Consider the following 20,047-nt stretch of genomic DNA (forward strand, 5'->3'; position numbering starts at 1 on the left):
TAATAGCTCCAGGTAAGGAGAAGAAGTTTAAGGAAGTTTGAGCAGAGGAAAAAAGGTGTGAAATAATTGTTCAGGGCGATGGGAAAGTCAGAGAATTTTGAGTAGAATTTTGAAACAGCGCTGACGATGCACTTAATGTTAGTCCACTTAATGTATTACATTCAATGTGGCTGGGGGAAAAAGGCATTTAGTTGCCTAAGTATTTTTCACATAGTCATTGTATGACTTTTTGTATACACTCTAAAAATCATCCACAAAACAGTCTTTTGTTCCCCTTACCCCCTAGCTATATTGGAAAATAGGGAATCATGATTTCCTCCCCATAAAATTCAAATAGGAAATGGTGTGTGCAGTCTTCTAGTCTGCATTTTTATTTTAGAGAAAAGGAAAACTTACAGCTGTTTGATTTTGTACAGTAAATGGGTTTGCTGAATGAAATGTTCATAACTTGTAGTTTATCAAGAATAAAAGAACAGGGAGGTAAACAGAATTCCTATATAAAGAAGCTTCTGGTTATGGAATTAATAAGTCAAGGGAATAAAAGGTACAGCATAGGGAAGATAGTCCACAATACTGTAATAGCGTTCTGTTGTAACAGATGGTAGCAACACTTGTGAGCTACAGCATAACTTATGGAGAAGTTGAATCACCATGTTGTACACCTGAAAGTAATGTAACATTTTGTGTCAACTATATTCAAATAAAAAAAAAATTTTTTTAAACAAAAAGAAGGTTCCTAGCCCTCATTCCTAGTGGACAGAGCTGCTAGACAGAAGCCAAAAGAATTATGTGTCAATAACTTTTCTGGTGTTAATAGCTCTGCAGTATTTTGTGGCTTCAGTTGCTTCTTTCTATACCAGAGTTTTGGTGTAATAAATTGTCCTGAGCAATTTAGCTACATACAGTTTTAGTTTTAACATGAATTAATGAGCTTTTCACAACTTCTTGAAGCAACTCACACTGAAACTTCAGAGTCTGGCACTTCTAGTTAACAGATGCCAAAAGTATCAACTAGTTACTCTGACAAATAAAAGTTTCTGCCTCCTTAACTCTTTAATATTTCCTAAATACTTACAATAATATTTAATCTGTAAAAACACAAGTTGAATGTATAAAATACAAAGAAATAGTATTTTTAATTAGTGATGATGTAGATGGTTTTTTAGTTTGAAAATACGAACTTTACTGCCCTTGTGGAATGTCTAATTAGTAATTTCTTAAAGATAAATTACTTGCAAGTGCTGCTCTGAGCATGCACCTATATGAAGGAAGACATGTTCTTTAGGAAAGAACCTCTTGTCAGCAATCAATAAATATTTAAAGAGGCCCATTTTATATATTTTATGATTTATTTAGAGACAGAAAACAGCTCTGCACTAGTTAGAGCTATGTAATTTGGTTTCAAGTAGATTTGTCAGAATCACAGACTGTTGATTAATATTAACTTTATTTTGCCGGGAAATTTTAAAAGGGATCCATATGAGCTCAGATCTTATAAGCTATTCAGTAAATATTTTAACACTACCAAATTTGTATTAGATATTTTGAAGTTCTCTCTGTGAACAACATAAAGATCCCTGTTCCCTGTTTACATGTCAATGTGAGCAGATAGATAGTAAAACAAATACATAAATAATATTATTTACTAACAGAAGGTGTAAAATACATTGGACCATAATAATTAATAATGTGACTAAACTATACAGAGGGAATATCTTCTGTGTGTGATCTGTTTAGTAAAACAGATCTGGTAATCAAACTTAGATATAGGATATGATAACATTAATGATAATGTATGTCCATGTATTTAAAGGTTGTTCAAACAGATGAGACTGCAAGGAAACCGGAGCAGGTTCCTATTAGCAGTGAAGATGAGAGGAACGCTATTTTCCAGCTAGAGAAGGCTATTTCATCTAATAAAGCCACCACAAGTAAGGGGAAATCTTTATAAAAATGGTTTGGACTGGAAAGAATTTTTATTTTCACTAACTCTACACCCAAAAGCTTATGGGACTAAATAATAGCTACAATATTAACAATGATAATTGAATTCGTGATCATATGAAAGTCACTGTTGATCTTTAACTGTGACTAAATTCATTATTTTTTTCACCATTGCCCTACCCTCATTTGCTGAATTGTAAGTCTGCTTTATTATCGTTGTTCTGATTGTTTTAGTCCTTGAGGTTGTACTGTGTGATTCTTTTTTTAATGTTTATTTATTTTTGAGAGATAGCGTGTGTGCACAAGTGAGAGAACGGCAGAGAGAGAGGCAGAGGGAATCCCAAGCAGGCTCTGCACGGTCAGCATGGAGTTCTATATAGACTAACACTTAGACCCAGTTAAGTCACTAGGATAAAAACTATAGACAGATTTCTTCTTGGCTTTTTAGTCTTTATAGTTACACACAGGGAATACATACAATCTGACCTAAATGGTTTTAAACAGAAGGAAACCAAACTTTTATTCCTTAAAAACAGTCATTCGCTCATGGATTTTAGACCTGCTCACCATCTTTTATTTACATAAATCAGTAGTTGCCAAACTTTCAGGATTGTTGTGCACAGACAGTAAAATTCAGGGGAAAAACAAACATCCTAGGCTAGCCACCTATTTATCCTGCAAATAAAATATAGATGTGTTAATTTAGTAATTACAATTCTGGAAGAAAACTTACTTCCATTTCTTACTTTCTCATTTCGTAACATATCAAACTACACTTATCTATAGAATGATTTTTGAGAACCACTAATGTAGAAATATTTCAGATACATATTTTTATTGGATTAACTAATCCTATTCTTAGTTATCAGAGGCAAAATGTTTCAGGGTAATATTTATGGAATCAATTTTTGAATAGTACCCAATGTTAACTGTTATAATCATAAACAACAGCAGATGTGGTACATGGCTTTCTTATTTTCTGTCTCTTAGAAAGGTTTTTTTTAATATAGAAACTTCTCTGATTTAGTGATAATCAAAGCCATGTACCATATCATTTCCATATTCTTCAGTAACTTTAATTTCCTAGATCTTACTTGTGTTTTTCAGTCATTTAAAAACATAAAGAAGGAATATTTAAGAGTAGTGAATCCACATTTCTTTTTACCTAATAAAACCTTTACAAGGGATGCCTAGGTAGTATAGTCGGTTTAACATCCAACTTTGGTTTTGACTCAGGTCATAATCTCATGGCTCATGGGATCTCTCCATGCTGTGAGCATGGAGCCTGCTTGGGATTCTCTCCCTCCCTGTGTCTGAACCTCTTGCACTCATGCTCACTTGCTCTCTCTCAAAATAAATAAATAATAAAAACCCTTACAAGTTACTACAAAACTTTATTTTTCTGGTGTTATGATTAGGTGACCTTCAGATGGCGGTGCTTTCATTTGAAAAAGATGATGATCACAATGGACACATAGATTTCATCACAGCTGCATCAAATCTTCGTGCCAAAATGTATAACATTGAACCAGCTGACCGTTTCAAAACAAAGCGCATAGCTGGTAAAATTATACCTGCTATAGCAACATCCACTGCTGCTGTTTCTGGCCTGGTGAGTTTATTCTTTGAATGGAAATGCTTCTTTTTCATTGCCTCTTAACCTGTCTTCTCCATTATACCACCCTAGCCAGTCACTCAGATCTTAGAGAAGAAGGGATATATATTGATCTTATAATTTTAAATTTCAAGATATTTCTAAAAATACATTAGACCACATTTTGAAGGTTAACAGATATACAAACATTTTAACATAAAAGTTAACCTTTTTCAGGGCACCTAGGTGGCTCAGTCGGTTAAACATCCAACTTCAGCTCAGGTCATGATCTCACAGTTCATGAGATCAAGCCCCGTGTCAGGCTCTGTGCTGACAGTGTGGAGCCTGGGGCCTGCTTTGGATTCTGTGTCTCCCTCCCTTCCTCTCTCTCTCTGTCTCTCTCTCGCTCTCTGTCTCAAAAATAACAAAAAAATTACCTTTTGTCAAAACAGTATAATTTTTCTTACAATAATCCTTTTAGTCATTCTTGTATCCTCCATATGAAACAGGTACTCTTTTTCTTGAATAAAATGAACTGCTTTAATGGTTGCTCTTTGATTATATTGGAGTTCAGTTCTTTGCCTTAAAAAAAATGCAATTCCTGTTATTCAGATTTCTTAAAATTTAATCTTTCCTTAATAATTCAGAATCTTTAGGGTGGCCCTAGTCATTATGCTGTACTACAGTGTTATACTTAGAAGCTACATAATTATCTGCCCCTTTATTAAATGACTTTAGACTAGTGTATTTCTTGAGTTTGAGTGTCTTCCATGATAGGAATATTACATGATCAAGTGAATTTTTAAATGATTTTGTTCACCATGTATAGAACAGTTGAAATTTTGAAAGTATAAGAATAAAAGTAGACAGATTTATAAGAAGTTTGCTATTTCAGTCCAGTAGCTGCTTTTACTCGTTACAGAAAAATGCTTGAGAGGAATATTGGAAAATTAAATAAATACATTTGAAGTCATAAAGTTTTAGGCTCTTTATATAATCAGATCACTTTCTTTTATCTAGGTTGCATTGGAGATGATCAAAGTAGCTGGTGACTATCCGTTTGAAGCTTACAAAAATTGTTTCCTTAACTTAGCCATTCCAATTATAGTGTTTACAGAGACATCTGAAGTAAGAAGAACTGAAATCAGGTATGCTTGAAGGTCTATTTCTCTTGCATAATTAGAATGAAATAAAATTTTTACCTTCTAAAATGAAAAAGTCATAGTTTTTCCTCCCTTTTCTTCTATATATTTAAATCCTTGCCATCACCTCAGGATTAGATCAGTGGGGTGCCTGGTTGGCTCAGTCAGTTAAGTGTCCAACTCTTGATTTTGGCTCAGAGCATGTTGTGAGATCAAGCCCCAAGTGAAGCCTGCTTAAGATTCTCTCTCCCTCTTCCTCTGCCCCTCTCCCACCCATGCTCTCTGTCTCTCTCTCTTTAAAAACAAAATCAAAAAAGTCAAAATGTCATCTTCATAAAGCATTTCTTTTTTTTTTTCAATTGAGACATAAATTGGCATGCATTAGATTAGTTCCAAGTGTGCAACACAGTGATTTGACACCTGTATGTATTAAGAAATGACCACAGGTGCACCTGGGTGGCTCAGTGAGTTGAGCATCTGACTCTTGATTTTAGCTCAGTTCATGATCCCAGGGTCATGGGATAGAGCCCCACCTTGGGCTCTCACTGAGCATAGAGCCTGCCTAAGATATGCCTTCTCCCTCTCTCTCTTCTTCTCCCTCTCCCTCTCCCTCTCCCTCTCCCTCTCCCTCTCCCTCTCCCTCTCCCTCTCCCTCTCCCCCTCCCTCCCTCTCTCCCCCCTCCCTCCCTCTCTCCCCCCTCCCTCCCTCTCTCCCCCCTCCCTCCCTCTCTCCCCCCTCCCTCCCTCTCTCTCCCCTCCCTCCCTCTCTCTCCCCCCTCCCTCCTTCTTTCTCCTCTCCTTCCTCTCTCCCCCTCTCCCCCACCACTCACGCGCTCTCTCTAAAATAAAATAATAAATAAATAAACCACAACAAGTTTAGTCAACATCATCACCATATGTATTTAGCAAATTTGTTTTCCTTGTGATACAGTCTTTTAAGATCTACTTCTAACAACTTTCAACTAGACAGTATAGTTAACTGTAAGCACCATGCTGTACATTACATACCTATGACTAACTCATCTTACAGCTGGAAGCTTGTACCTTTGGACTCCCTTTGCCCATTTTGCTCATCCCCCACCTCCAGTGACTACCAATCTGTTGTCTATGAGTTCAGTTTGGGTTTTGTTTTGTTTTTCTTTTAAGGTTCCACATATAAGTAAGATCATACAGGTATTTGTCTTTCTCTGTCTGACTTATTCACTTAGCATAATGTCCTCGAGATCTATCCATGTTGTTGCAAATGACACAATTTTTTTTTTATGGCTGAATTCTATTCCTGTGTGTGTGTCACATTTTCTTTATCCATTCACCCATTGATGGACTTAAGTTGTTTCTATATCTTAGCTGTTATGAATATTGTTTTAGTGAACATGGAGGTGCTGATAAGTTTTGGAGTTGTTTTCATTTTTTTTTTTGTATAAAAACCCAGAAGTTTGAATTTCTGGATCATATGGTAGTTCTATTTTTAATATTTTGAGGAACTTTCATACTGTTCTCCAGAGTGGCTGCACAAGTTTGCATTCCCACCAACAGGGCACAAGGGTTTCTTTTTCTCCACATCCTGTCAACACTTGTTATTTCTTAACTCTTTGATACTAGCCTTCCTAGCAGGTGTGAAATAATACCTCATTATGAGTTTTTTTGATTTGCAGTTCCCTGATACTTAGTGGTGTTGAGCACCTTTTCGTGTACCTATTGGCCATCTGTATGTCTTTTTTGGGAAAGTGTCTATTCAGATCGTCTACCCATTTTTTTATCAGATAGTTTGGTTTTTTGCTATTGAGTTGTATGGTTCTTTATGTATTTTGGATATTCACCCCTTATCAGATACATCATTTGCAAATATTTGTTTCCATTCAGTAGATTGCCTTTTCATTTTGTTGATGGTTTTCTTTGCTGTGCAGAAGATTTTTAGTTTGATGTAGTCCCATTTCTCTGCTTTTGCTTTTGTAATAAAATCCAAAGTATTATCACCAAGACTGATGCAAGAAGCTAACTACTATGTTTTTTTCGAGTTTTATGGTTGCAGGTCTTACATTCGGGTATTTAATCCATTTTGAGTTAATGGGGGTCAGACTTACAATCCTGAGATCAAGAGTCACATCTTTTACCACACTGAGTCAGCCAGTCATCCTTGAGTTAACTTTTGTGTGTTGTAAGATAGTGGTCCAATTTTATTCTTTTGCTTTATGCAAAGCATCTATGACTAAACTAGCCATAGAACTCTCACAACATTTAATCTACCACATTATTTAGCATTGTACTTTCTTATTGTTTCATCTATGTTTTCCTAATTCAGGTGAGTTAGAAGCCACTGTGGTGTCTGAATAATATGTCATGAGATTTAGTATCTAGTTCTAAAAACTATGTGACAGAGCAGAACAATTCCCCTGGACCTCCATTTTTCACTTTCAGATTAACAACAACCAAAAATTTGAAAACATCTATCTCGGCAAGAATGTGAAAGCCCTCTCCTCATATATTACCGATGAGAGTATAAAATAGTGTAATCCATAGTAAGGGAAATGTGCTATATGTCAAATTTACAGATATATTTGCACTCATCTCAAATAGTACATTTATAAGATATTTATTCTGGCCTTGTTTATCATAGCCAAAGATTGAAACAGTGATAGACTAGAACATCCACACAGGAAACCCATGCAGCCATTTAGAGAGAGAGAATGGTTTCACTAAGACACATAGATTCATTATGAGACACTGGAAGGATCAACAAGGTACTGATAACAGTGGTTACCTTGAGGGCGCCTGGGTGACTCAGTTAAGCATCTGACTGTTGATTTCAGCTCAGGTCATGATCTGGCAACTTGTGAGTTCAAGCCCCTCATCAGGCTCTGCACTGACAGTGTGGAGCCTGCATGGGATTCTCTCTTCCCCTGTCTCTGCCCTTCCTCTCCCCACCCCCTTAAAATAAATAAATAAACTTTAAAAAAAAAGCGGTTACCTTGTGTGGTGTCTTGGGGTGATAAGTTGTATTTTTCTTTTTCCCCTATATCATTATGTAGCTAAATCACAAATAATGGGCTTCTGGGTTTTTTTATTATTACTGAAGGGAAAAAAATTAAGATGTTTTGTTTTTAATATTTTTCTACAACAGAAATGGAATATCATTTACAATTTGGGACAGATGGACTGTACATGGAAAAGAAGACTTCACCCTCTTGGATTTCATAAATGCAGTCAAAGTGAGACACTTATTTACTTAGTTCATTAGTTGGAGGTTTTCATGAATAATATTTAGCAGAAGTTTGTTTGCTGTCCTTTTACTGATTGTAAAACATTGTCACCCAGCATTTTATATTTGGACATAGCTCTTATTGTTTCTCTTTTGGGTATTCTTCACATTTAGGAGAAGTACGGAATTGAACCAACGATGGTGGTGCAGGGAGTCAAAATGCTTTATGTCCCTGTAATGCCTGGTCATGCAAAAAGATTGAAGTTAACGTAAGTAATGACCATTATACCAGAAGATTCACAACAATTAAAACATAAGGTGGATGCCCACTGGAAAATCAAATATAGAGATTATCAAAGTTGAGAAAAAAGTATGTGATTTACTCCTGTGTAATGGCTGTAATAAAGATAGTAAATGTACCAAACTCAACAGGCTACCTCTCAAGAGAGATTCATAGGATTCACATATCCTTGTGAATTTTTTGTAGTTCAGATTCAGTTTATAAGTTAATAAGCTTAGAAACACGATTTGGTTAATACACCACATAAAAGTAGGAACACCTAATGACCAGGCTTATGAGACTGAAGTATAAAACAAAAATGCCAAATTGTTACTTTCATTCACTCAACAGATTTTTTTTGAAGAGTGCCTGCTATGTGCCAGGTATTTTGTGGGCAGTAGGGATACAGCAGTGAGCAAAGTGAAGTCCATGCCCTAATTGAGTTTGCATAACAAAGTATGCAAACCTCTTGATAAGTATATCAGATGGTGATAAGCACTGTGAAGAAAATAAAGCAGAATAAGGAGTGTTAAGTTGCTGTGGTATGTTGAGTAGTTCGTGTATTCCCTCTGCCTGTCACATTCTCACCAGATACGGTGGCATTTGAGCAGAGACCTAAAGGAACAGAGGGAACAAAAAAGGCCAGTCTCAGCAATGGTCTGCAAGGCCCTGCTTCTCAATTACCACTCTAAGTTTTATTCCTACTTGTCTCGCTCACAATATTCCAGTTGTGCTAGCTTCCAGCTATTTTTTTGAATAGTTCAGTCATGCTCCTGCATGGGACTTTTGCTCTAATTATTCCAAAGAGGCCTCCCTGAACCCTATTTAAATATGTTTATGCTTCTCTGTCTCCTACCCACTAATTCTAGTCCTTCACAGATGCAGGACTCTATAATTGATCTGGTCGTGGATGTATCTCAGGGACCTACAACAATGCCTGGCAGCAATAAATATTTGTCATTCATTCTGTAATATATTCAAATATCAAACAATTGTGTTGTACACCTGGAACTAATGCAATGTTATATGAATTATACCTTAATTAAAAATGTTTGGTTTTTTAATAAAAATTAGCATAAAAATATTTGTCATATGAATAAATGAATCTGCATGATAGGTGCTTTAACCTATATGCAGTTTTAATTATAATCACCAATTAACAAGATTAATCACTTTTTAGTTATTATAATCCAGGCTTAATGATCTGTACTTTAAGAAACAAAATCACTATTACATAGAGAAAGGTTATTTTGCCTTATATTATTTTGTCATTAGAATCCCTGAGTATCTCTTGGATATGTGAATATAGAATTTACTGTGTGCTGCCTAGATGAGAGTAGAATGTGTGGAATTTAAAATTTGCTGCAAATAATTCACAGTAAGTGCTTTATAGAGTTGGCCAGTATTCGCCATCTCCAGCATGATAAACTTTGTGAATGTTATTTTTCATTTTATTACAGTTTTCATTTAGCAGATAAGTACTAAGTACCTATCAAGTGGCTAGATAAGCTTGGCTTTGGAAAGATCTGGGTTCACATCCATCCCCAGCTACTTACTTGTTTTGTCACATTGAGGAGCTTACTGAACTTTTTTGAAACTTAGTTCTTGATCCATAAATGGAAATGATTGTGCCTATAGCTATTAAACATTGAAATAATAGTAAAGACTAGCAATGTAATAGCAACCAAGAACTATTCCATAAATGTTACTCCTGTTAATATTTTGTCATTATACCTCTTTATCAAGTAGCCTGTACCCTCAGGGAATTCCCATTCTACTGTGAGAAAATGACATGTTAATCATTAAAATGTAATTGAATAATCAGTATAATAAAGATTTTTACAGAATACTGTAGGCACTACTTAAAACTTCACCTTAGGCTAGATTTCATTTGAACTACCTTTGAAAAAGGGTATCAGGCAAAAGTGATAGCTTTTGCAAAAGCATGCAGCTAATAAAAAGTATGCATGATCTATTTGGGAAATCAGTATTCTGGATTGACTCAAGGATGAGATGGTAAGAATGAAAAGGTATAAATGGGACAAAATACCTTTGTAAAATGGAAAGAACTATTATTGAGGATTAAATAGATTACATAGTTGAGAGTTTAGCTTGAGATAGATACATGGTATAAGTATATTATTAAGCAAGAGAGTAAAATCAAATTTACGTTTTAAGAGGATTCTGGCAACAGCAGAGATTGGAGGTAGGAGACAGCTGGCTCGAAGCTAATCCAGTAATCTGAGGATATATAGATGATGATTTGATTTAAGACAGTATCAGTGACAATAGCAATAAAAAAGTTTTTTTAGTGAATGGGATATACATGGGATATAAGACAAAGGTAAAACTTAAGAATGTCTTTCACTGTGATTAGCTTGTATTTGAAGATTTAAATCTAGTTTGCGTTTTACTTTTCACATAGAAATGCTTGAGAAGAATTTTTGATGCCTCCACACTCTATAAGGGAGTATGAGGATAATTCATTTTTCTTAATGTTTATTTATTTTTGAGAGAGGGAGAGAGGGAGACAGAGTGTGAGCAGGGGAGGGCTAGAAAGAGAGGGAGACACAGAATCTGAAGCAGGCTCCAGGCTCTGAGCTGTTAGCACAGAGCCCGATGCGGGGCTCAAACTTGGAAACAGTGAGATCATGACCTGAGCCGAAGTCGGATGCTTAACCGACTGAGCCACCCAGGCACCGGAGGATAATTCATTTTTAAAAACATTGTTTACATTTTGGTTTTGTGTGTGGGGTTTTTGGTTTGTTTTGTCTTGTAACAAATGGTACCTATTCTTTATCAGTACTAGCAGTGTTCCAAATTGATTCACTGTTAGGTAGATGAATATCTTGAGTTTAGTGCTTTTAGTAAAGAAAAATTATAATATATGAAAGCAGATGAATTCTTAGATTTAAAAATAAATGTAAAGTCTAGACATAAGTCCAGATTCTCTGGGCAACATTAAACAGCAAATCACTCTTCATTTTATAGAATTTACTAAATCATTTGTCCTTGATTATTTTTCTTAGAATGCATAAACTTGTGAAACCTTCTACTGAAAAGAAATATGTAGATCTTACTGTGTCATTTGCTCCAGACACTGATGGAGATGAAGATTTGCCTGGACCTCCAGTGAGATACTACTTTAGTCATGACACTGATTAACAGAAGTTCTCTTAAATTTACTCCAGGACTACTTGATTTTGAAAAGATTGCACTTAATTCAGGAATGAAAATATTAACTCCTAGTATTATGGATTTCTCTTTGATGAAGCCTTAATTTAAGGGAAACGTCGTAGAAAACTACAGTGAAGAATTGTAAAGCATTTTGGAATATAATATATACTTGTCTAGTGCTTCATATGTGGATATGATCACAAGCAATTTTGAACTGGACTGCTATTTTATAATGCTTACAAAAAATTAGTGTGTTAACCTCTGGATGAGAAGAAGAAAAAAATGTATGTATACATCACCAGAAGAGATAAAAGATCAAGAAATTGAAAGTAACAAATGCAAATATCCAAGAAGTTTAATCTTATTTTATGAGTTTCTTTTTGTGCACTATTTGAAGCCCAGTTTTTCCATACAAATAGTGTTTGGCACCCTGCACCTCTCATAATTAGGCTTTGAGTTTAACACCAGTGGGAAGAGGAGAGATGGTAGCAGTGGATGAAGAGTAGACATTTTAAATTGTACAGGTACAGTTTACTGTCCTGAACCTCTGCTAATTTAACCAGAGTTTGTTAATATCACTGTCTCGCAAAAATCAGGATCTTTGTTGATAACATCAGTGTTGTAACCCATGAGCAGTAGGTCGGATGACAAATGTTAACTTGGATTAAATGTGAACAGATAAATGCAGCTAATCCTTTGATTCTTCAGTATGCCTTCTAATGTGGCTATTTTATTTATTTGGAACTCTAAACCTGACTGTCATAGTATAGAAGACTAAAAGGTCTTGTAAAGGGAGTATCCTTAGAAGTAGATGAAAACTAGAAATTAAAAAAAAAATCATTACTAGTTGAGTCTTGATTTTTTTTTTTCTTCCAACAACCTAATGGACATAAAAAAATATTTTATTTTAAAGGGAAACATATTTTATTCTGCATTCCCAGAAAGGGTGTTGACAAAGATAAGAATTTATTTTTTTAGGTCTTTGTTGATAGAATCTTTCTGTTTTCTGATAGGAGATATTGCAGATAATCATTATAAGTTCTTTCATTAAAATGACATAAAATGTACTCTCGCTGTAAACTTGGTAAAAACAGCAAGTGTTTTTTTTATTTCTAAAGCTATCATGCATTCTAAAGCAGTTGGCATTTTATAACCACAGGAAGTCATTTCCCTCTAGCTGCTTCTCTTCTGATCTCCTGTTCAGACCATTAATAAGTACTTTGATAAACTAAAGACTAGATTCACATCAGTATTACTCCTCTTTGGTATCTTTTTATACTCTCTACTTAACTTTCCTTTTATTTCATTTATAAATAGTTGAAATTACTTTGTCGACCACCTGTATTGCTTTATTCTTTTGTAAAAGTATCATCCAGTTGGGAAAACATATTTGGGAGTGGAGGGTAAGTTTGTATGAATAAAAGTATATTCTGCATTGGAGGCAAGGATAGGTGGACAGGTTGAGTTTAAAGGAAATGGATACCTTTGAAATAAGTAATTTTTGTTCAAGTATAATGTTTAAAATTAATTTCTTAAAGTTGAATTCAGGAACATCAGAGCTCTATGGCTTGGAATTCTTGAGGCTAGCAATAATAAAAGGACTTTTCTGTAAGAAGCCTCTTCCCCACTTCAATTTCCTTTGTATGATAGATATGCTTATATTTTATCTAAATCTCCACATCTCTTCAGAAGTAAATTTGGAACCATGCTATCAGCTTTTATTTATAGTAATTAGTGCTTTAATAGATACAAACAAAACCAACAGGATTAAGTTCATTTTATGATTAAACCTGAAATCATTTCATCATTTTTCCCCCTGTAGGTAATGGTTATTGCCATTAATTTCTATTTAGTTCTAAGCGGGAAAACCACGGTGAAGTTAATGACAGGGTTTTGTTTTTGTTTTTTTTTTCTATTATCTGTTTTATATCTGTACCATGAGATCACTTTGGGTGATTAAAATACCAGGTGCAAAAATTATTTGATTTTGTATGATACCACTGAGTCATTTTTTACTTATTAAAAATAAATTAAGATATTTGACAGTATCTTTGTAAATCTTGTTCCATGGTTGACTCCAGAGATTCCAGATTTGCTATTCGTTTTATGAGTGGTGTTACTTTGGTGTTTTCTAATTTTCAAGTTTTGCAATCATGGAGATACAACAGTCACTGGGTATAGAGGAACATTACCTCAAAGTGCTTTTGGATTCTGGAAATTCTGTTAAAACAATTGGGGGAAAATAATAACCATGTAAAACCTAGAAGATCTGGTTAAATCTCACACTATTGGTTGCAGTTGTCTAAAGTATAGTCCTTTTTAAAATTTTTTTTTAATGTTTATTTTTTGAGAGAGAGAGACAGAGTGTGAGCGGGGTAGGGTCAGAGAGAGTGGGAGACACAGAATCCAAAGCAGGCTCCAGGCTCTGAGCTGTCAGCACAGAGCCGGACATGGGGCTCGAACTCACAAACTGTGAGATCATGAAATGAGCTGAAGTCGGCTGCTCAACCGACTCAACCACCCAGGTGCCCCAAAGTATAATCCTTTTTAAAGTTCAAAACAGTTGTGGTACTCAGTAATTTCCTCTGAATGGTCCCAAAGCTAGAATTTGGAAATAGATGTATATCTTTGTTTTTATGTTTTAACTATTGTAACACTTTCTGGTGGTACCAGTGATGAGGCACAAAAAGGTCGGCAATGTTTAAACTCCACTATTAAATAATAGTAAAAATGAAAACAAAACTTTTCTCTTGAGAACTTAAGGAAAAATCTCAAATAATTCCATGATGGAAGAAAAATTTAAATTACAAAAATTCATTGTGATTATAAATAATCATTTTGTATACAGTCACTAGGTATGGATTTAACTATTTTAACAAATTCAAAACAAATCAGGAAGTTGAAATCTTAGAGATCAGAGTAAGTATTCAATAGGTAATTTTCAGTGTTCATTTTTCTCTTGGCATTTCTTAACTTTGTTTAAGTTGAGAAATACATATTCAAATATATGTACAAAAGAATATATAGAATATAAGTACACAGTTTAAGGATTAATTTTAAAGTGAGTGCTTGAGGCACATGGGTGCCTCGGTCAGTTAAGCGGCTGACTTCAGCTCAAGTCATGATCTCATGGTTGGTGAGTTCAAGCCTTCCATCAAGCCCTGTGCCAACAGCAGAAAGCCTGCTTCAGATTGTCTCCCTCTCTCTCTGCCCCTCCCCCACTCTCAAGCACACATGCACTCTCTCTCAAAAATAAACATTTAAAAAATAAAGTGAGTGCCTGTATAATCAGCTATCAATCATATTTGACAGCAGCCCAGAAATGTCCCTGATAGTCCCTTCTCAATCACAATCAGCTTCCCTACACATACCCTCCAGCAATTACCATTATCCTACCATTTGTGATAATTCTTTGTTTTTACTTATATTGTTAACCACCTATCATGCACTTAAACAAGATAGTTTATTTTTGATGGGTTTTGAGCTTTATATAAATGGAATCAGACTTTTTTTTTTTTTTTTTTTTTTGTGGCTGCTGCTTTCATTCAACTTGGGAATCATCCATGTTGTAGCTTATGGCCACAGTTTGTTAATTAACATGGTTATGGAATTTACCTTTGCATTAATACCACAATTTATTATATTGACTGTGGACAGTTGGGATGTTTTTAATTTGGGGCAATTATAGTTCTTCAATGAACATTATCATGTGTATTTCCTAGTGCAACTAAGGTATATGATTGTTTGATCATAGGTGTTTACATCTTAAATTTTATTAGATAGTAACAGTTTTGCCTTAGCAGTAGAGATATCCTATATTTCCATTTTTGCTCAACACGTGTTAAAGAGATTGCCAAGCTGGTGAAATTTGCAGTTGTATGTCATTGAAGTTTTACTCTACATTTCCCTAACAATTGAGCACCTTTTTCTAAGTTTGTTGGCTTTCTTTTTTGCAAAGTATCTTTTCAAGTATTTTGCCCATGTTTCTGTTGTGTTAGCAGTCTTTTTCCTCGTTGATTTGTAGAAGATCTTCATAAATCCTGGTTTTTGTTGGCTATTTCTTTCCAAATATTTTCCTTCTCTTTATGATGTTATCTACTAAAAAGAATTTCATAATGGTTGAGTACTAAGAAGAATCAGTGTTTTTGTTTTAAGGTTAGTGTATTTTGGGAATTGCTTAAGACATTGTTCTCAATTCAAGGGCATGAGGTACTCTATATACTGTCTTCTAAAGGCTTTAGCTTTGTCTTTCACTTTTTCAGCTTTCAATTCATGAAGAATTAATTTTGTGTAAGCTGTGAAGTGCCTCACCACCATTTACTAAAGTATGTTCTCTTTTGCAGTGCCACCAAAGTCATATATCCATTAATGTGTACATCTCTGAATGTTTTTGTTTCTTCTTTTCTATCCCTGTGCTAGTATAGAGTCTTCACCACTATACCTGGTATATAGTTTCTGATATTTATCAGAACAAGTTCTCCCTACTTATTGTTCTAGAAGAGTGTCTTGGTTATTCTTAGCCCATTGTATTTTCAGTTCTCAAATTTCTAATTGCAAATATGCAAACCTGTCGCTCTTGCAGTTTCCTGTTGTCTTCTTGAAATTTTCAGTCTTTTATCTACCTGAACATGAATAGCCTTATTATTATTTTATGTTCTTGTTTAAATCCCAATCTGAAACCTCCTGTGGGTCTTTTTATTTTTCTTTTGCTTCAGCTAATCTTTATCTTATATCCTTGCGTGTGGGGGGTTATCTTTAATTGTATGCCAATATCATATTTGAAAAGTTGCTTGTAAAAATAACTTGATGTCCTGCATAGTATTTTCATCCTCCACAGAGTCACTTGGGCACTGGTATTTCAAGACTAATTTCACAGTCAAAATTTTATGACTTATCCGTGTGACTCCAAGCTGAGCTGTAGACTACTAGTCCTCTACTTCCTGTTTACCCTTACTCCTGCAAACTTTCAGAGTTGAGTTGCAAAGTGTAGGTTAGGGTTACCAGGGCCTCCACCTCTTGGCTGGCAGTGGATTCTATCTTTCAATCCGTAGTCCCTTAACTCTCCTTACCTTTTCGGTGGACTCTTATCTGCAAAAGCCCCAAGGGCACAAGTGGTCCAAATGAATGGTTCACTTCTTTGAATTTCTATTTTCTTCCAGATTTTAGGCTGATCATTTACTAACATAGCTCTCCTATGCCATCCAACATTTTTTGAGTATACTTTGTACACCTTTTCTAAATATTCTCAAGTGAGAATGTTAATTCAAATTATCTAGCCCACTTTCTATCCTGTTGATTATGTGTGAAATACAATTTTTTGTATTGCTTCTGTATCTGGAAACTCAACTCTATTGGTTCTTGTAAATTATTTGCAGATTAATATGGATATTCTGTGTAATCTTCAAATAAAGACAGTGTTTAGTCTTGTCTAAGATCCAGATTTTGTTTTTGTTAGTCCTATTGTACTTTTGCTTTCTATTCTATTATTATCTGCTCTAATACTACTTTTTCCTGTTTTGTTTTGTTTTCTATTTTTTATTTCTGACTTCTTGAGCTGGATGCTTACCTCCTTGATTTTCAACCTATCTTCCCACATATACATTAAAAAATTTTTTTTAAGTTTTATTTATTTTTGAGAGAGAGAGAGAGAGAGAGAGAGAGACAGAATATCCCAAGCAGGCTTCACGTTGTTAGCACAGAGTCCAATGTGGGGCTCAAACCCATGATCGATGAGCTCATGACCTGAGCCAAAATCAAGAGTCAGATATTTAACCAACTGAGCCACCCAGGTACCTCTACATTTAAAAATTATAAGTATCTCTATATTACCATAATGTAATTATATGATATTCTGTATTACTGTTGTATCCATATTCCACCAAGTTTTGATACATAATATAGTTACTGTTTAGTTAAAATATATTTTCATTACGAGTTCTTCAACTCAGCTTTTTTACAAGAGTATTTCTTCATTTCTAAACATGGAGTTTGGATTTTGGGAGTTTTTTAACCCAATTTGATAATCTTTGTCTTTTAACTGAAACACTTAGGCGATGTACTGATATATTTGTGTTTAGTTCTGACATGGGATTGGATTTGGCTTGGTGGTTTTGGTTTTTTATTTGTGTTTGTTTTTGTCTAGCCAGTTCTATGATTATTTTCTCTATTTTCTTGCCTTTTAAAATTTGTTTTATGTAGGTTTTGTTTTTGGTTTTGGTTTTTGTTTTTGTTTTTGTTTTTTGAGAGAGAGGAAGTGAGGGAGGGGCAGAGAGAGAGGGAGACAGAAGATTGGAAGTGAGGATCCAAAGCAAGGCTCATACTCCCAAACCATGAGATCATGACCTGAGCTGAAGTCAGACACCTAACCAACTGAGCCACCCAGGTGCCCCTTTATGTAGTTTTTTAATTCTATATGTGCCAATTACTAACATTATCTCTCAACCCTAGACACACTTTTGTATTCTGAAACTTTGCAAACTGCATATCTCTTTTGCCATTTGGCTTCCTTTAGGTTCCACAAATAAATGGCACTAGGAGAAGGATTGGAATGCTGGAGAAAGGGAGAAGAGACTTTTTACCCTTGCCATTTGCTTCCTGATGTTGTCAGCATCGCCTCAACAGTGGCTTGTCTTCTAGTAGTTCTGGTTGGTTTTTAGGCTCTAGCCTTTCTCTGGCGCTTTGCATGGTATCTCTTCTAAAAGCTTCAGGTGCTAATAATCTCACCCTTTCCTTTTAGTAGTTGTATCCCTTGTTGGTATTTTCAATTCTCCCAAAACCTACTTAACTAGTTCCTTATGTTAAGTCCTTTTTTAAATATATATAATACAGGTTATCTTTTCCTAAACTATACATAACTTTTTTTTCTTTTCTAGTTTAGTTACTTTTGTCTTTTGATGATTACCCTGTATCACAATATGTACATTCAGATTAAGCCAGACTAAACTTAATCATTATCTTTTGCTGATTATAGTTTCCAAAAATGGCCCCAGCAATATTCCCAATCTCATATGCTCTTCAACCTCCCCAAACCCCATTAAGAGACCATCTATTTTCACTCTTTCTGAATCTGAACAGGAATTTATCTAATATAACATTAACTTGTATAACAAAATGCATCATATGTAACTGTAACTTTGGAGCCGAGGTCATAAAAGGCTATATGGTTTCTACTTGGCCCTCTCTCACTCTCTCTTACTAGCTCTCTCCCTCTTGAAAAGTTTACCCTTGGATTCCAGACATCATGTTCATGAGGAAGCCTAAACTAGTCCACATGGAGAAACTGAGGTCACCAACCTACAGCCAGCATCAAGTGTCCGACATGAGTAAGCAAATTCAGGTGATTCCAAGCAAGCCCCAAACTTAATGGAGCAGAGACAAGCCATCCCTGTTGTATCCTGTCTGTCAAATTCCTGACCCACAGAATCCATGAACATGGATGGTTTATGAAAGTAAGTTTTAGGATTAAAGTTTAGTTTTTATGTTCTAATAACTAAACAACTCTAATTTCCAATTTGCCTACTATGATCATGTGTGTTATGTGCTTTAATTCTATTGTCATGTACTTAAATGTCCTTTAATTCTGCAAGACTTTATTGTTTAGGTAGTCAGTATTGTAGTTACCCGTACACATATATCACCTTCTTGGCTCTATTCTTTTTTGCCTTACCATCTGGAATAAATTTCTTTCCACCTGACATGTTTTAGAATTTAATTTTGTGAGCCCCCCCCCCCCCGCCCCGGTGGCTTACTTGCTTATGGTTTCTGTGTCTGAAAATACCTTTATTTTGCCCTCATTCTGCAAAGATACTTTTGCTAAATATAAAGTTCTGATTTGGCCTTTATTGTCTTTCATTGGAGATATTTTTCCACTCTCTTCAAACTTCCCCTGTTGCTTTTGAGTCAGCCATCAAGCTAAATATTGAAGCTTTAAAAGAAATCTCTTGATCTGTTTTCATTTTATGAAGTTTAATTATTATGTGTCTGGATATGAATTTTTTATTAATCTTGTTTGAGATTTATTCAGCTCTTTAAATCTAGATCTGGGTCTTTTGTTAGTTCTAAGGAAGTCTCAATACTACTTCACATACTGCCTCTTGTTCCATTCTCTTTTCTTCAGTGGCGATTGTCATCAAACACAGCAGACTTCCTGTGCCTTCTCTGCTTAAAACCTGTCTTCTGTGTTTTCCAGTTGTTTTTGTCTTGCCATGCATTATTCTGTATCATTTCTTCTGACCCATATTCTACTTTACTTCTCTTCATCTGTTTTGTATGTTATGGCCGTCCATTTTGCGTTTAATTGTGTTTGTATTTTCCAGTCCCAGAAGTTCTGTTCAGTCCTGGAAGCTCTGTTCAGTTCTTTGCTTGTTTGTTTGTTTTGTTTTTTACTGTTAGATTACCTTCTATAGTTTTATTGTCCCCTACAGATATTTTGTAATGTCTATTATTACCCTTATAAGGGCCATTGTATGGTCTTTGCCAACTTCAATTTCTGCAGTTTTTGTGGTTTTTATTTTTGTCGTTTCTCCCAGCTGATTTTGTCGGCAGTCTTCTGTTAGACTCTCCACCCTGAACATTTTGAGATGGCTGCAAATTGGAGCTCTTTAGTCTATTTCTAATTTTTTTTTTTTGTAATGTTTATTTTTGAGAGAGAGCATGTGCAGGGGAGGGGCAGAGAGAGAGAAAGAGGATCCAAGCAGGCTCTGCACTGATAG

The 20,047-nt window shown here is 35.1% G+C and overlaps 1 protein-coding gene across 2 annotated transcripts in view; it reads left to right on the forward strand.

Annotated features, from left to right (window-relative positions):
• UBA6 (ubiquitin like modifier activating enzyme 6) overlaps positions 1–13,746 on the forward strand; it is a 90,117-nt gene extending 76,371 nt beyond the window's left edge. For both annotated transcript variants that reach the window (XM_047855664.1, XM_047855665.1), the window contains 6 exons: positions 1,814–1,931; positions 3,363–3,556; positions 4,559–4,686; positions 7,802–7,889; positions 8,054–8,148; positions 11,189–13,746. In XM_047855664.1, coding sequence (XP_047711620.1) covers positions 1,814–1,931; positions 3,363–3,556; positions 4,559–4,686; positions 7,802–7,889; positions 8,054–8,148; positions 11,189–11,324 — 759 coding nt within the window. In that variant the 3' untranslated portion in view covers positions 11,325–13,746. The remainder of the gene's footprint in view (positions 1–1,813; positions 1,932–3,362; positions 3,557–4,558; positions 4,687–7,801; positions 7,890–8,053; positions 8,149–11,188) is intronic.
• Positions 13,747–20,047: the final 6,301 nt, after the last annotated feature.

Source organism: Prionailurus viverrinus, chromosome B1, assembly GCF_022837055.1.
Source record: "Prionailurus viverrinus isolate Anna chromosome B1, UM_Priviv_1.0, whole genome shotgun sequence".
Lineage (NCBI taxonomy): Eukaryota > Metazoa > Chordata > Mammalia > Carnivora > Felidae > Prionailurus > Prionailurus viverrinus.